The 18,932-nt window shown below is 40.8% G+C and overlaps 1 protein-coding gene across 2 annotated transcripts; it reads right to left on the bottom strand.

The window, feature by feature from the left end:
* Positions 1-1,534: 1,534 nt before the first annotated feature.
* Positions 1,535-18,468, bottom strand: usp44 (ubiquitin specific peptidase 44). 2 transcript variants are annotated; one of them, XM_088645265.1, is made up of 6 exons: positions 18,208-18,468; positions 13,537-15,101; positions 7,936-8,134; positions 6,715-6,823; positions 6,097-6,302; positions 1,535-3,552 (listed from the first exon to the last, which is right to left on the bottom strand). In XM_088645265.1, the coding sequence occupies exons 2-6, from the start codon at positions 15,028-15,030 to the stop codon at positions 3,428-3,430; spliced, it is 2,133 nt and encodes a 710-aa protein (XP_088501391.1). In that variant the 5' UTR covers positions 15,031-15,101; positions 18,208-18,468; the 3' UTR covers positions 1,535-3,427. The 2 variants fall into 2 exon arrangements, with proteins under 2 accessions (XP_088501391.1, XP_088501392.1); XM_088645266.1 differs by lacking the exon at positions 18,208-18,468 and adding an exon at positions 15,798-16,300.
* Between the last annotated feature and the right edge of the window lie 464 nt (positions 18,469-18,932).

Here is an 18,932-nt window from a genome sequence, read left to right on the forward strand (position 1 = left end):
TGACAACGGTCAACATGAATGGGCTCATTACCCTGTGTGAACATTTGGCCAAGTTTAAACTGAGTATGCTGCATGTTTGTTTTACTTGCAAAAATATTTCAATTACTGGAAAATATAAAAGTAATTGTGAATGTATGATTTTTTTAGATTTCAGAAGTCAAGAAACATCACAAGGATAACATTTTTGCATACATACCATGAAGACTAGTCACACCTGAGCAAATGTAACCACTAGTGGAAGTGTTTATATTCAAAGTATAGGTGTAGATTATCAAAACAAGTACTTTGTATGCATTAATCCATTTGAGCAGTTTTAATATATTTACCGAGCTTCTTATTTGATATAGTAGAGAGGATATATTTTTTGTTTTTGTTTTTTGATAACCTGCACTTCCGTCTTCTGATTACAAAACATTTTGGGAGAACCCCTTCTACAAGAAGACAGGAAGTGGCAAGAATCATGTCAAGTCTGAAAAATTATTTTGGTTGCACTGGACATATTTATATTTGCTTGTGTAAACGGGGGTTATTTTTCTGCTTTCGTTAAACATTCTTAACCACTCTATTATGACAACCAATTTCTCTTACACTTGCTTAGAAAAGTGTTGTTCACAAGCCTCAAAAGGAAGGTTCATCCAAGATTCACAGAAACTCTTCAGTGTGCTATTCCATCACTGCAATACTTTCTAGTATTAGGCTTGCAATGTGCCCATGTCAGTGATGGGTACACACCTGAACAATCCAACTCTTTCATGTGGGTTTATTAAAACTGTTTGCTTACACTAGAGGAGTATGGCTCTGAACACAGAATGTCTGATATATTAACTGACTAAAAAAACTAGGTAAAGCATCAAATTAGCTGCTTTGTTTGAAGTTAGTATATAAAGAAAATGCTAGGTTATTGAGAGTAATAAAATGAATCTCGATACTTCCAACACCAGTCTATATTGGAGCAGTAAATCTTAAGTGTGTTCATCTTGCATAGTCACACATACTGTACTGTAGCTTTTCTGCTCACTTTTCCCCGGTTTGCTAAAAGCAAAATGCTCCTTAAAATTTTTCTATACAAATATAACTCTGGGAAACTTGTGTCTGGAGATAAAGCAATAACCAGCCATCAAAAAGGTAAATAATTGCATGTTAAAGATTAAGTCTTGTCTTTGTGTAAGGAGATCCAAGGTAAACTGCCCTTTCCTCAAGTCTCAGAAATGTTCCTTAATTTGCAATAATAATAATAATGATAATAATAATATTTGACGTTTACATCTTAAGTGATCCAATTAAACTTAGAAGTAACTAAGTGACGTTGTTAACTGTAATAGACTTTCAGATCTGTTTTTAAACTTCTGAATTTTATTTAATAAAACAATTCCTAGGGTCACTTGACCATGTGATTGGGCTTATGTACATGCCATTTTAAAACTGAAACACCACACCAAAGCTATATAGTACATTTTTTAAAACAATGAAAAAAATACACTTTTGGTATTAAAAATATACAGAACAGTACAAAGGATGCAAGTGAGTCGGTAAGTTAAAAAAATGTAAAAATATTCTCATTTATTGAGGTAAATTTCTCTAAAGATTGAGGTAACAATTTGCATAGTATTACTTCCATAAATTTACATCAGAAAACATACTAAACACTTTAATTTTTACAAACATTTGGAAAAATCTAATATTACAATGCTGTGCTTGACTGTTCCTAGTTAACTGCTGATGTGTAAAAGAACCAGACTGGAAATCAATGGCGAAACGGAGCTACATCCTTCAAATGTGCTTCACACCTTCCAGCATGAAACAAGAGAAAATTAAAATTAAACAACGTTTTATACATCATACCCACATTCATTTTTCTGAAATTGCCAAGCTAAATCAGTATGAAAGTCCAACCCTCCTGAAACGAAAGCTTTTTCTATAGGTAATACTTGGGAGACATGCATTTTTAATCAACACAAGCAAGAAAGTTGGAACTTTTTGGAATTGTCCAGGCCCTGTGGAATTTACTGCAACTAAAGCCAACACATCCATGCTTTAATGAAAGTGTGGTGTTATGACGAATTCTAAATGCTTTCACAATGTAGTCTGCAATGAAAACCAAAGACAAAAGTAATGTACCGTATAATGCTTAAGACTGAAGAGAAAAGTTGGCCTTTATTAAAGATTATGACAATGGTGGACTAATTCATTTCTCCGACAACTCAGAAGACAAAAAAAGCTGTTCATGAAGGGCACTCTTCATAGCTACTGCTATCCAACATCAGTTTGGTAGCAATAGATGTTATTAAAGAGGATGGAGGGTGCTATCTTCTGGTATTAAAGTGCAAATGTTTATGGAACTTTTAATGAACTTTCAAAAACTAGTCATCCTCATTCTTAATATTAAAAATAATTATTGTAATCAGAAAATTGGGAAAGGGTGAAGACAGAAAAAATGTGGATTACAATGACATTTTATTTCATCTTGTGTATGGTCCTGTTAGCATGCTGAAATGCCACTAACACTTTGCAAGTCAATTTGATCTTACTGAAACGTATCCAAGATCAAATGCACGTTTGCACTGTGCAATTATAAAAAAACTGGCTAAAAGAACAAGGGAAACTATTCACAATGAAACAATACTATGGACATTATGGCAGAAACAAAGCTGCCATCTTAAACAAGCTCAGACATTCGCATCAGTAAACCCTCCCAGACATTTTATAAAACAGTCTAAAATACCAAATACTTTGGTTTAAAAACAAGGAATCAACATTCTTACATTAATTACTGTTTTAGGTGCACTGCAGGGCTATATTCCCTTGGCAGAATACTGTCCATCTGCAGTGCAACATAGTATATCTCCATAGTAAAACTTTTTTATGCAAAAAGGAAGTGATGAATCCCAATACACATTTGTAACAAAATAATAAGTAATGTTAGGGGCTTGAAACATAACCTATATTCCAGACTTTCTGCACTTTAGAAAGTTCACAGTAAATTAGATTGTTTAGCTATAAGGCAAGTATTTTGATATGTTTTGAATGCATTGTAAAATTCATGAAATGAATGCTTTGAACAATACTTAAAGCAAGAAAGAATTTGAAACTGCCCAAACCACACAGAGATTTGACTGTTAGATTTCCAAGGTCTTTAACATTTGCCACATGCATCTCAGTGTTTTTCTAATTGCTTTCAAAAATCAATTACTGTACACTATTATTTTTTAAAAAGTTTACAAATTTGATACAAAGCATTATAAACATCATGTACACAAATTCACAAGAGGAGCTGTTTAAAACATGTATCCAGTATTTATGAAAAAAAAATACAAAAAAAGTCCACAAAATATCCCCAAGACAAAGGTCTTTGGGTGTGCTGATGTTTTGGATGCAGATCTGTTGCAGTGTGGTGCTGGTGTTGGAGACTGGCCTTGGGGGGCACCTTCTAAAGGGATTTTCCTTTGTCCTGAGAAAACCGCTGGGTATAAAACAGGATGTAGGCCTGTGCCTTGCAAACTTCATCCACAGTGCAGATGTTTAACTTGGAGTCATTGCAATGCACCCAGAACCCTGAGGAGAGAAAGCAACACTTTTTAAAACGAGATTGGGATTTCCGTGCTAATCACACCTTTTCAGAGTAGCCCTGCTTCTGTGAACGTTTCCTATAATCTCTGTAAGCAATAAAATCCACCCTCAAAAATGGGATTTTGACATTTTAATTTCCTAGTTTAAAAGAGAAGATCACTTTATTGGCCATATACAATTTCTTGTATTAGGCATTTGTCTTTTCGCATACCCCAAGCGTCTTTCCCTGTCTGTGTGTCTCATCGAGAGCAAGTTGGGCTATGCGATAAGAAATTCCTAATACAAGAAATTGTATATGGCCAATAAAGCGATCATATCTTTAAAACCAAGGAAATGAAGCACCTCTTTGTAAGATAAGGTCTTATCTTATAAAGAGGTGCCTCCTTTCCTTCCACGTAGTTTCCACAGGTGTCCTCTGGTTTGTATGTAACACAAGTTGTTAAAAGTCGTTTAAATTAAATGTATATGTCAAATACAAAAGTTTTAGACTTTAAAGTCGCATCTGAACTCATTTAGATGCTATTTTGGTAGTGCTGACCCGCTCATCTTAAATGTTGACAACCGCACAAGCATGTTGGGGTCCCACCTTAAAACTGCCCCTAGATTAAATCCAAATTGTAGCCATTAGTACGACAGCTCACGTAGAAGAGGACAGCCAAAAGATGTTTCTGCAGTGACATGACCAAATATGCAAATGAAAAACGTTCTCTCTTCCGATGTCCTATATTAATAAAGAATTGTATACAGTCCACAAATCCCTGGAGATGATTGTAATTGTCACTTGAGTCGCTGTGCATTTAAAACAGGACTTGCCAGTAGGGTTCAGCTGTTTTAATTTGCAAGCTATTAACAACTTCGCCAGCCAGATTTGTTTTTCTCCGATTTGAATCTTTGCTTTTTTCACATTTTACATCCTCCTAATTAGAAGCCGCCAATTTGTTCATCACCACCTCGCAGCTGCTGTGTGGTGAAAAGAGGAGACGCGTGATGATCTGAGACCACCCAGCTCCAGAAGCCGCACACCTGCCAGAGAGCGCCCCCCGCAGGCAGCCGGCAAAACTGCCCCGACTGGAGGCGTCAGCACCTGGGCTGCAGAGCAACAGTCTTGCTTCACCACCACGTGGCCCCCTCTCAGCTGGCTCTTAGGAAACCAAAATATTCTGATGCACAAGTGTCTCCCTTTTTAAGTGAAGCCACACCTCAGGTTTCAACTAAAGAAATACCTGAGCTCTGTCAAGTTTCCAGCCATCAAACACTAAAAATTTATCTTTCCTTTCCAGTGACAGGGAGCATCACCCAGGAGGAATGAATTAATTGGTAGGTATGACACTCGTTATTTAATTAAGGAGGTGTGTAAGTGCAGGGCAACCTTACACTAGCTCTGCATAAACATGATCAAGACAAGGAAGTTGTACCAATAGAATTAGGGAAGAAATAAAAAAAAAACATTTATTCATTGACATCTTTTAAATAAATTAGAACAGTTGCTGAGATTTGTTTGACGATACACATTTTACTTTTTTGTTAAATAATGTCTTCATTTGATATTGTAACTATAAATACTAGTTTTTATTACCATCTATGTCATTTTTAAACAATGTTTCTGAAAAGACCTGACAACTATTCTTAATTCTATTAAACGGACACAATAGCTAATCATACAATAACTTTCTGAATTCTTTTCACCAGCTGCTTCAAATTAAACATTTTTTGCTAACTCATCTAACAAAAATAATGGTAAAAGGGTAAGTATTCAACAGTTTCAATCTCAAAGAGTGAAAATTGTAAAAAAAACAATTGAACATCACACAAAACAATATTCTGGAATACATTTATTACACAATTACAAATTAAATCAAATTTAATTTAGAAAAAAAAAGCTTTGTTGAATTATTAGAATGGGAATTGATATGAAAATGTGCACTGGATCACATTACTACCAGTACTATATGTTTTAGAAATACTCAGCTATTTTGTAATAGAAATATGAAATACTGCCCCTTTCATCTGCTGAGAAAACATCACTTTGAGGTTAAAATCAGGGCTGTAGAATCCTTGTGCCCCATTGAAAGATAAAGAATAACGATATCCTCCAACACACACAGCATTTCATTTTCAATCCCTCATCTAAACAAAAACCCCAGATATTTCAGATATTCTGTAAACGCTGGTCTAAGGCTGGTCCAGTGCAGGAAAAGTTTAATAAGTGTTTATTTTCTTACAGTTCCTGAGACATATGTGCATTTCAAACAGGAGAGAAGGTTTATTTTCACACACCCTCTCTGGATGCCTAAAGACAAGACCCAGACTAAGAGAGGTTACGTCTAAACAGACATAAACAGTTCCTACCAAAGTCTGGGAACTAGCAAACAAAAGCATTGCAGCACTCATGGCAATATAAAGTACAATCAATGAAAATTCTGCAATGTACTTAAGTGCTTAAAGTCAAAACGTTTTGAGTTAATCATAAATCGATTGTATTTTTGATCGGTGTGGGCATAGTAAGAGCTGAAGAGATGGAAAACTTACCTCCTTCTGTGTTGTAGCAATAGGCAGTGTAATGACCTGAGCCAAATCCCTTTCCATGATGCATTACCACAGCTGATAATTCATATATGAAGCAGTCCGGCTTGAGATTCCCTGTAGAGTCTCTACAGCAATAAGGCTCCATGTTTAATATCTGATCAAAGCTGACATGAACCCCAATCTTCTCTCTGTGATTGCGGCCTGACCACCTGAAAGGGACAGAACATATGCAGCCGATATCCCCGCTGAACTCAAAAGACTTGTTTCAGATTTATAATATGATAATCACTGATGGAAAAAAGAAATAAATTTTGTCACTACATAAATCTTCTCAGCATATTTTCCCTTTATTGGGAAGCGAAAGTAAAAATCCAGTTTATTCTTAGCAACGTCGAAGCAGGAGTAAAGCAGCTTGAAATCGGAATGTATTTTTATTAGCAAGCAGCTTTCGTCAATCCCCATGAACTGCCAATTCGCAATATCTGAGTAACTTTGAAAAATGTTTTCTGAAACATACTAGGATACAGACTGCAAAGCTGAGGAAGAAAAAAAATGCATTCTCCTAACTCTTTACGTGAGCAGCCCTCCCCATCCCCAGAAATAACTACGCCACACTCTCACCTGAAGCGCTTGAGGTGCAGTCTCAAGACCTGAGGCAGTTTGTGAACCATGAGCTGCTTCTGAGCTTCAGTGAGGATGACCGGCTTCGAGGAGAATCGTCTCCGCTTGCCTTAAAACCAGGGGGAGAGATTATTCATTTTGTCTTTTTTAAATGCATCGAAACTATCAATGAAACCAAAGTGTCATTTTGGAAATGTCTGTCAGATTTAAAAAAAAAACGCCAGATTAAAAATATTCCCAGTATTAGGAAAACACCACGTTAGTTTGTTTTTTTTGCTTCAGTACTTAATTTTCAAATTGGATAGGCCAGCTATAGATCAAGGCCTCACCTTAGGGAAGTATGCAACCTGAAAAAACATCCAGTTTCTGGAGGAATGAGGAAAACGTGACAACTTCTATACAGGCAAATGAAAAGGCCAAATTTCTAATTGATAAATAATTCCCAATTTGTTTCTCGCTAGTTAGCGTCATGCACGCATTCATGTAACAGATAATAATAATTGCTTACACATATATATCACTTTTCTGGACACTCCACTCAAAGTGCTTTACAGGTAATGGGGACTCCCCTCCACCAGCCACAGTGCACCAGAAAGCTCACCACACATCAGCCATCAGTGGGGAGGAGAGCAGAGTAATGAAGCCAATTCATAGATGGGGATTATTAGGAGGCCATGATTGATAAAGGCCAATGGGAAATTACACCCCTACTCTTTTCGAGAAACGCCCTGGGATTTTTAATGACCACAGAGAGTCAGGACCTCGGTTTTACATCTCATCCGAAGGACGGCGCCTGTTTACAGTATAGTGTCCCCGTCACTATACTGGGACATTAGGACCCACATGGACCGCAGGGTGAGCGCCCCCTGCTGGCCCCACTAACACCTCTTCCAGCAGCAACCTTAGTTTTTCCCAGGAGGTCTCCCATCCAGGTACTGACCAGGCTCACACCTGCTTAGCTTCAGTGGGTTGCCAGTTGTGAGTTGCAGAGTGATATGGCTGCTGGCCAAATATACCAAATACCACAACAGGAAAATAAACATTAAGATGGAAAATGCCAATTCAATTAAATTTACAATTTAGCTGTAACCCTTAGGGTTTTTCCCCACAAAATGAGAGAACAGTGCTGGGAAAACCTCTGAGCCACTTCTTTTTAGTGCGGCGAATGAATCGGAGAAGGCTGGGCCCAGGTGGCCAAGCCTGTGGTGTGTACATACTCACTGTTGCACTGATCGCAGGCATAGATATTTCCTTCCAAGGCTTCGGTCTCTGTGAACTTGGCCAACATTTCTGTCAGCAAGCAAGGATACTGCGCAGACGTCTCTTTTCCATTACAATGGTATCTCTCTGGAAACTCCAGTGACAAGTCCCAGAAGGGCTCAATGGTATTGGATTTATTGTCACAGGCAAGACACGTCACCTGTCAAAGCAGACAGACAGTCAGAGACTAATACGAGGTCTCCTTGTATGCAGTGGTTGTTTTCCTGCTTTGAATGACCACCTAATTTAGTGAAAATTATTCCATCATCCTCAGTTTAGGATGATTATGATTTTAAATTTTACATTACTACATGTCCATTTTTTTAAAACTAGATATCTCACACAGCTGCAGATTAAAAAAAACACAACCATAAAACCTTCAGGCTAAAATGTAAAACTGCAGGACTGAGCTCTGGGATCAGTAATCAACGTCACCTGCAAACTAGGATTCAGGGACTGATTATGTAAAACTCTCAGCAGTGATACCGCTGCACAAAAAGCAGCTTGTCTTGCCTCAACCAGCAGTGTGTTAACTAGAAAACAATCATCTAAATTGAACAAGGAAAGCAGAATACTGCTGTCTATTACACTGCAAACATCTGGCCGATATCTACACTGCACTCTCCATTTCTACGCTGAAGTATTGCTTTACTACAATGCATCTCAAAATACATGATACAATTTTTTGAGCCTTCTTCATGTAATTGAACAATAGCACATGATACACAATAGAAACAAAGAAAGAAGTAAAAACACAGCAAACTGATTTTGAAACAAAACCAGATGAATAGCTTTAGTGCATTATGAAAAGACTGTTTTGGGCAGCTACGTTTCACAGATGAGGTGTTATGCACGAGAAGGCTCTGATGCCCATTGTGTCGAACAAGGACATTCTGAATTCTGTGTAATGTCTGAAAAAATATTTAGTATTGCTTGGCAGCAGTCATACATAAAAAACACATATCAATAGTTCATGATCAGAAATGCAGAGCAAGAGTCCTAACAAAGCATTGCTGCACAGAAGAAAGATACCCTTCAGAGTTCCTACCACGCGCCAAGAGCAATACAATGTACCACTGAAAAGAATGATCAAGATTAACTTATGTCTAGATATTCCAACAGCTCTTAGATTGTTTAAGTACTGCAGAAACACAAACCTGCAGATGTTAAAATAAAAAATAATCACACATCACATGAAATAAAACAGCAACGAAAATGAGCTAAGGCTTGTAATGTTTGCTCAGATTCACTGACAGCTTTCTTCCTCTTGATATTCACCTTTAAAGACAGTCCAAAAACATACAAGCCAAATAAAAGATGGGAACCCAAAAAAAAAACCTTGCAATGCAAATACAGATAACCACAAGCTTCAAGAACAACTCCTTTTGTTCCTACAGCACATCTGTTATGTAGTTCAACCAAGATTCACTGTGGTTTTTATAGTTTTTCCAAAACACCACAAAAGTTAATAAGTCTCCGATTGTAGGTTGCAGCAATGAAAGCATTTTCCATTGTCATATTTTTGTGAATTTAGGAGTACAGTTGATTAAAAGCAGTTCCTAATACTTTGAGCCTGCATACATTCACTTCCATTCTCTCTGGTCTTTAAAGTGTCCTTGGTGAGACATTTGTCTTCTAGGTAGGACTGTGCTCCTGGAGCTGTGTAGTTCTTGGTATAATACACTGTATCCGGGTGATCTGCCTGTTACTGATATGTAAGCTCTTAGTCATATTACAATTGGGTACTTCAAATGTCCAAGGAAGTGGTACAATACTAATAAAAAATGTCATACATCTAACTGTTCTCTCGAACCGAGAACCAAGTCAGGTGCAGAAGCCAAACAAATTATTTACACTTTCCCTGGGGATTTAGCACCGATTTATTGAATGCTTGAAATACTATAATGAGGGATCATTAACATTACACTAGAACACAAAGTTCTCTCATATCTCTCTGAACTCACTGCTCTCTCTTTTTGCGTTTTAAGTAAACCGCTTCAGCTCGGATAACAGTAAAAATACTGTTATTAGGCTAGTAGCCAGACTTTATTAATATATCTGAAATATCCATGAAGCACTGGTAGCTGTGTAAAATCAAGTTCATCAATATAATAGTAATAGTAACTTAAATTAATTAAAATTCTCTCCCCTCATTTGGTTGGGCCCCGGCTAGCTCTGTTGGAAGAGCATGAGACTCAATCTCAGGGTAGTGGCTTCGTGTCCCAAGTTGGGCGCCAGGCCCTCCATGTTGGAGGTTGGGCACAAGGCTAACAACCCTGTCCCGTAAAAAACGAATGTTACGGAAACAGCAACAGGATGTTTCTGTCCCTACATGCTGGAAGGCATAACGGGCGAACATCCATCCATCTCTCATTTGATTACATTCTTCCCCACAGAAAACACATATTAAAAGCATTTGATCTATTTGCAAACATAGCACTCTTTAATCACAATTTGTTAATACCTAATAATTGGCACCACTGCAACTGAAACACAACGTAAAACCTTGAGGGCACCCCACAATGCCGGTCAGACTGAGCAACCTGACATGGTACACAGCTATTCACAACCACTTGGAACATCTTAGGACCCGGACATCTGAAATATCTGAAGGTTGAGCTGCGTTTAAAAAAATGATTTCTTTTTTTAATCAAGTTATTAAAAAACACTAACCCTGAAAAGTATTTGAGTCTTGCCTCAGACATCCTTCACATCTTTACTGCTATAGCCTAAGTGATACACGCTGAGCCACAGTCCTCCTTGCTCTCTTGTACAATTCTTATTTGGAAAACAACATGTGAATGCGACTGCAAAATGTGTGAACTGTGCAAAAGATGGTTTTAAATGCAATACAACCCATGCAGCTAACAGTCACACTAATTACAAAGCTGAAGCATAACAGAAATATCCCACAGAACTCTTGGATGACATTAGGCACTTTGAATCACTGATGTTACATCTTACTGCACTTCATATACAACTAGAAAACCTAGCAATAAAGCAAAAACATAAGCGCCTATAATGTTTAAGCGGGTAAATCATAAAAAATCTTAATGTCCTTTTTTACTCTCTTCCTTCTTTTGGCAAGTGTATTGCTTCAGGCGCACAAAGCCACACAGTTCAACAATTCTGACCCACTTAATTCACAAGTGAAGAAGAACTAGGATTTTGGTTACATGCTTGCCCTGAAAAGTCATGACAGAAATAAGCCCTCGCTTCTCCTTTATAGTGGTGCCATATTTACCAAACCTTTCCACATGCCCGTTTAAAAAAAACAGACACTGAGATTCCACAGTTTCCATTACATCACTCTTACCAACACCAGACACCAACTGTAAGAAAGTGGTAACCACGCACACTACAAAACAATGCTCTCAATTGAAATGAAACCAGATCATAATCTTTGACCTACTTCTTGTGTTAAAAAAAAAACGTCATTTATGGCACGTAAAAGAGTTTACATCAAGATTTAAGGCAGGTTTCATGCCGACAGCTTGAAGTACTTAAAATGTTTTAAGTATATGGTTCAGTAAATGAAGGCAAAAGCGTTTTGTGTTGCCGGAAACACTCTTGATTTTACACTGGAATTTCTAGTTTTAATTAAAAAGCTGGAGGGAGGGGGGAAGTGGAGGAAGGCAGGCACACCCAAAGTCACATTTTCACAACTCAGGGAAAAACGATCAGATGTAAACTGGATGGGAAAGAGCGCAGCGAATGCCAGCGACTCGGCGTTCTGCCAGTGAAAATGTTTCCCCGTGCTCGGCGCTTGGTGTCTCTGCCCCCCATGTCTTCTCCAGATACCGAGACCTGCAGAGCCCGCAGCCCTGCTCTGTCCCGGCCCCCCAAGATAAGGGCTGAACGCTGAGGTCCTGCTGGGAACAGGCCCCTCACTAGATACGGCTCTGGCGCTCGCAAACTGGCTTCGCCTGGAGGAGAGGGGAGCAACGTAGATACCCCCCTCCCAGCAGGAAATCACACTGCAGGACAAGCGCCGCTGCAAGGGCTGATCGAGCTGTATGAAGCCAGTCAGATCTTATAAAGAACGTTTTTCCCCCCATCCTTAAACTAAATTAAAAAGAGTGGAAGGCATCCGTGATCACTTGTTTTAAACCCAGAACATTCAAATCAACAGTCACGTGATACATGGCCTCCCAATCCCTCTCTTATCTACTAATAAGCTTTTCCCAAGATCCACTCATTCTCAGAGGCACTTAATATAAGAGGTAGATCCCTTTCTAACCTGAATGTCACTGTTTAGGGATTTCAAAAAGAAAATTATTTTAACAAACTGTCACCAAATCTGCAGAAATTCAATTCACTATATCCATGCAGATAACACTACCAGTAAAACACAGTACCTCCAAACACAAGAGCTTCATCTTATTAGGGCTATTCCTTCTCAGTTTAACACCACAGCACATGATATTCCTGCCACAACAATACAGACTGCATCTGATGCTGAAATGTTCATTACCAGTAGAAAATGTTTGGTCTACATTCTCACAGCAGTAATTGTGCTTAAACTTTAGATGCTGATTAATAGAGGTTTTCCATCACTGATATCTGTGAAAGGAAATACTATGAAGGAATTTACATCACATCCTGTACGAAGATGCACAAGACTTCCTAACTTCACCAACGAACGGGTGCCAATCAAAACTTTTGTTCAACACCTGCTTATTACTTTACACTTGTGAAGTATAACTCCAAGACTGGTGAATTTTCTCCAGATATGTTTCAAAGGCTGAACTCTATCGGAAACGTACTGCAAACCCAACAACGTCAAAGACAGACAGTGAGAAAAGCGAACACAAAATGTCATAAAAAACATAACTAACGGGTTGAGAGGAAAACGGCCATGTTTTTTTACATTATAATACGTTGTCAAAGATCAAAATCACCAGGATGAAACATTTAATAAACTATCACTAAACCAAAATGGAATACTGAAAAGTTATTCACACATCACACTAGTACCACTCAACAATAATTCAAATAGTAATAACGTGTACATTACTTTTCATGCAGAATGTTTAGTGTCCCAGAGTGTTTAGCAGGTAAGAGGGAACTTGCAGCATTCAGAGGTACAAACCCAGGCTTTTATTAACAAAAGAATCTTTGAAAGATTTTACCTTTACGTTCATTATAAAAAGCATGACAGTAAAAACAAATCACATCAGAAATAACCTTTACATTCCATGACAAGTCAAAAGACTTGCCAAGAACAGCTAAAACTGCACCTTTGTAAACCATATTTCATGAACATCGACTTTATTTTCTCTTGCTATTTAGCACAACCTGGTGAAGACAAACACACAGAACCCTGAACAGAGATCTCACCTGCTCCTCGTTATTTCCCTAAATTATTATCACTTTACTTAAGAGAATTAAATCAGCATAACACATAAGAAGCTATACATTTTAGTGACCTGGCTCTGAGCTAACCTCATGTGGACAAGTAGGCAAAAACACCAGGACAATTTCCACCCAGTTAAGACCAGCAAAGACAAAGGCGAAAAAAGAAAATCAGATAACAAAACAAGAAAATGAGGGCCCACCAACCTGGCTCAGGAGCTGCCCGTGAAAGATAGTGTTGACAACATTCATGACCTTTTTGATGAGCTTCCTCTGTGAAGCCGGCACGTGGGCAGGCTGCAGGCTGCCCGTGGTCTCCAGCTCCTGCTGCACCTTGTCCAGAAGCTCACAGAGGAACTCCTGCGCGTCCTGCTGGGCATAACCCCTGAAGGCAGGGATGAGATGCCATACAGAGTGCAACATGGCAAACGGAGACACCAGCGCCCACTTTCCTGACCACATCACCTGGAACAAGGTGTGCAGCTCGTGGCACAGGGAGATGTGTTTGGAGCTGGGCTCCTTGGGCTGGATCAGCTCCATGTTCCTAGTCCTAGAAGCGCCTCCACTTAGGCCCGCTAACAAACTCCTCTTGGAGGTGGGAGAAGGGGACTCCCCCCCCTTACCGTTGCGCATTACGAGCTTGCACAGGGCCGGTCGAGAGTTCCCATTGGCAGCGCTGGCAAGGAAGTCCAGGTCCTGGTTAAGGTCAAGCTGCAGGAAACACTCCCGAAAGATATGCAAGTGACTAAGCACCTGGAGTATGGAGTTCATGTAGCAAGTGTTGCCCAGATTGCGCAGTCCGGTCACGCCGGGGGTGACTGTGGGTCTCCGTTTGACAGGGGAATCCCCAGGCTTCTTCATACCTGCATCAGACGAGGTAGAGGCAGTAGTCGAGGTGGGAGGTTTCGTTTTCCCCGTGTCCATCTTGCCCACTTTCCTGTGAGGCGCGGGGGCAGCTCGCCTTCGCCCCCCGGCCCGCTGCGCCCCCGAGGCCCTGCCGAAAATCCGGCGAACGGTCTTGCGGGACGCCGGGGGAGGGCCGCTCTGCCGGCTCTGCTTCCGAAGGCGGCTGCTCTTCCTGGGAGGGGCGCTTTCCAGCTCCGCCTTCTGCCGCTGCTTCAGCTCCTGCCTCCTTTCCCTCAGCTCCCTCCTCCGGGCCTCCGCCTCCTCCCTCAGCCTCTCCTCCGCGGCACGCCGCTGCCCCCCGGCCGTCAACTCGAACCAGCCGCGGAACACCCGGCCGATCAGCGACCGCCGCCGGTGCCAGAGAGCCGTGAACATGCGGTCCTCGTCCCGCAGCAGCTCCTGAACGCTACCGGCCGAGATGTCGTCGTTGGTCGCCATGGAGCGCAAGGTGCGGCCGCTGCGGGTGGTGACCTCGTAGTTCTGGCTCTTGATGGCGCTCAGCGTGCTGCGCAGCAGTTTCAGGTCTCCCATGGCGTTGTCGTTCAGCACGTAGTCGTCGCACAGGTAGCAGAACACGTAGAGCTCGTTGACCTCCATCGCCACCGGGTGCCTCTGCTCCTGGAAGTGCTTGAGCGCGTGCTCCTCGATGTAGCGGCCGCAGGCTACGTGGGAGCAGCTGAGGCAGGCCCACACCGACTCGGTGGTGTTACAGTCCACGCAGTGCCATTTCTGCGGGTTGAGGATGGAGTGGTCCTGAGCCAGCCGAAGCCGGCCAACATGCTTACACTTGTCCATCTTCCGCGGCGTCAGATCCCCCTTGCTAAGAAGGTGAGCTGCCAAACATGCCCACCCCACAGCATCTTAACCTGGGAAAGACAGGCGGGGTTTAACCACAACAGACCAAACACAAGAACATCAGAAAGCTGACAAGTGAGAGGCGGCCGTTTGGCCCATCTAGCCTGTCCGGGGGGTTGAGTAGTTAACTGATCCAAGGACCTCATCCGTCTGTTTCTGGAAAGCAACCAGAGTGTCAGCTTCCAAAACACGGCTGGGCAGCTTGCTCCCCACTCCCACAACCCCTATCAAACCTGACCAACATGCATTTGCCTGTTGCGAGATGCTCTGAAGGCCCCTTTCCTGTATCTATACAAATATTGGAGCAAAAAACAGCCCACATTTCGATCTTACTCTTTCACAAACATATACTAGAAGACTTCTTTCAGTCTGAAGAATGAAAGCCTTGATTTGGAATGATGCTAAATCTAAGGTGTGCAAGAGTCATGCTGACATGTTTGCTTTAAAACACTCTTGAGTTTCAAAGCAGGGAATAACTTCTGGAGCCCAGACTCGTTTAACTAATCAAATGTTTCACACAGCTTTATTTTTTTTCCCCAGATATTATAAAGTCACCTAGCATAACAGAAGAAAAAGTAAGACATTACCTACGAAAAAAATGCGTCTTCATCAAGGCACTACATAAAGACAAAATGATTAAACGTAAATGTACCTCTAATCACCTGAAAAGGGCTTCACAGCTGAATTTTTGGGTTTCTTTTTTTTACCTTTTTGCATGGAATGAACTTCTACCTGGTCCTTGGCAGCCTACAAGTGCTGACACAGTTCCCCACTCCAACCTCTTGAAAGTTAAATGAAGCATAATTTTTATACTTTAGCCTACCATAAAAATCTTATTTTAAACAGTATTTTGCCAGTTTAGATTCACTTTTCTTCTCATCAGAAAGTTATTGCGAGATACCATACTTGTTCGATTTACACAGTTTTTACATGAAAAAGGTGGTGTTTCCGCATGGCTGTTTCTCTCCCTAAAGTTTCTCTTTGCGTTCGCTTGAATGGTAAATTCAACAGTCTGGTCACCTCTTCGCTCACACAAGGATAATTATTGCAAATGTCTGAGTCTTAGTCATGCTATTTCCTTTGTAGTAAAGAATCGAAACCTCAGCCTCTAACTATTCAGTCATCTGCACTGGAGACCTCAGTTTAGCTAACAAAAGGAGAAACGGGGATTTCATCCTGAAGACTTGCTGTAGAATGAGCAACCAGCAAGAGACAATTCCAGGCCTTTGTTTGATGATAACCTGCTAAGCACTTTTTTCCCCAGTTACATTCCAGAAAGGGAAAATGACTTTCCAACGGCTAAAAGTGGATCCAAAAAGGATGAATCCCTTTTAGGTAGATATCAAACAAAATGATGCTGCTGAGGTTACTGGTTTAATTTTTGTGCATCTTTACAAAAACACATTTTTGTAGATTTTGTTTTTACTAAATATTTTATCATTAAGCATCTTATTGCCCTATGACTACAAAGCCATAGACTGTAATAAAATGAACATTACTATGAAGTGTATTGAAGAACATGAATCAGGTACCCAGCTGCCCATATCTATCAAAGAAACATAGTGGAGAGCTTATGAACAAGTCAGTCTTTTAGACTACATTTCAGAAGACCTAGATTTGGTTTCATAGGATTAATGAAAACCTTACTTCTAAAGGCCATAGGGAACCTGACAGATTCAGAGGCATAGGCTTACTATGTTTTTTGACCTAAACAGCAGATAGCTAAATGAAGAATTGAAAAACGCTAATTTTTCATTAAAAGTGTCCTGGAAGGGTCCAAAAAAAGAATCAAGATTAGGTAGCTAAGAACAGGAATGAGGTTCCATTGTCTTGGCTGTGGAAGACCTCATAATGATAGGTCAAATGTGGAAGGCAGGGTCTGGGATATGTTTCTTTGATAATATATAAACAAGACCTCAAGTATTCTTTATTGTTCAGACATCCAAACCTGCTGTTTGCATTTAAAGATCAAATCTGACATCATTAGTCTTTCCAGACTTCACTGTAAACCTCCAGATTTTCTTTGTTTTATTTTAAAACTGTTTCGGCACTTTTAGGCACTTAAGTTACTTCGGAGCATCTGGTACCTGTTTCTTATACTCCGGCCTAGAAGTTGCATTATGGGTTAAGAAAAAGCAGCGCACCTAAAAAACAAACTCAACATCTTTATCCTTTCTTTCAGGCGAATTATTTTCTCTTCCTCGTTTTAAAATAGTACTTGAATAGGTGGAGAACTTTGGCCGCTGCGTTGACTGCGGACAAAGTTGGCACAATGAAGCTACAGAACATAAATCAGAACAGTCCCTGCACACTGCAATAAAAATGCGATGCCACACTACCCACCCAGCTTTGAGCACTCCACAAACCATTGCAGAGAAAAGACTGCACACTATCGCGGAGCGACCGCTGATGCGAGCTGCAGGGCGATTTTATTTATAGACCCCGGTTTTTAAAGCTGCTCACCGGTCGCATTTTGTTTTTGATCACCTTGCAACAATGAAAACAGGACGCCAACAAAGTGAAGGCACGACGTTTCGCTACGAGTATGTTACGACGGCGATAAACACTTTCTTTCACGCTAAGTGAAATCAGAATTCACGACCCAAGCGTGGTCCCCCTGTGACCTGGGTTCTCGGGGAGCAAATGTATCGTCCACGCTATGAATTCCCACGGTTTTCAAAAACAGTGCGTGCAACTAGCATCTAGTAGTGAGATGATACGCAGTAGATGAAAGCTGGTGGAGGGGGGAGACACCACAGCGAACAGCGATTCGCTGCCGTAATTTTCCAAATCTATTCTTACAGATCTAAACACAATTGGAAAAGAGGGGGGATCCGGTGGTTACAACACAACCTGTCAGCAAACATGACCGATCTCAATCTCTGCGCGCCTGAGGCTGCGTGTATAGTGGACACTTCGCTACACGGCATGTCTGCTCGCTGGGGCTAGAGCTTCTTATTTAACTACCTACAAATTCCAATATCGTGTCAAAAAGCTCTGTCACTCTGTTGAGAGCCTCAACTCGGCTTCCCAGGCTTACGAAGAAGGAGAACGGGATTTTTTCCATCGCTTTAACCATGTGTTCCGAATCAAGAACAATAAACAATGCTAACGTACCTATCACACAGCACTCACTCCGCTGACACTCTCACCGTCGCCATCTTGTCTGTTCACATTGACTGTCGCGTGGAGTCCTCCTCGGCCTTTCCGCGTCCTTCGGTGACGTCAGAGATATTGGCTTTTCTAGTGACGTCATTTACCCCTCCCTCGCCGAAGGGGGGGCTTCTTTAGTGTGCACGGCAGGGGGTTGCCTGCTTTTTGGCGCTGTAATTGTTTATGTGGTTCCTGGGCTAGAATAGCGCCCAAGACCAGCTACTGTCCCTTTTCCCGGCAATTGCGTTAGCGGCACTTAAAATGCGAGAAATACTAAGGCGGTATAACTATTTGTTTCGCAGTTCAGAGCAGTAATTTTACTTTATCAGCCGCCAAAAAAAACCGTGAACACAAGAAATCAAACTCAACTGGTTTGTGATCATTAATCACCAAATGTTAAACGTCTCTATGTAAAAGGTTACACTGTGGAGATTGCTGTTGATAGTGAGCGGTTTCTGCTGAACAGGTATATTTCAGCAGTAAAAAAGTGCCCTTGGCAATCAAGTAAGTTAGCATTCGTTATCAGAAAATCGAGCTGCGTTGTTGTTTGCACACGGACAGCTGGTTAATGCGCCGACCAATGGTCTTGTTCTGCCAGATGTACATACATCCATGTAATTATTCGAAAACACCCTTGGATCAGTCACACCACACCAATCGCAATTGCAATTGCGTTTTATATCAAATTT

Source organism: Lepisosteus platostomus, chromosome 9 (assembly GCF_059453375.1).
Source record: "Lepisosteus platostomus isolate fLepPlt1 chromosome 9, fLepPlt1.hap1, whole genome shotgun sequence".
Lineage (NCBI taxonomy): Eukaryota > Metazoa > Chordata > Actinopteri > Semionotiformes > Lepisosteidae > Lepisosteus > Lepisosteus platostomus.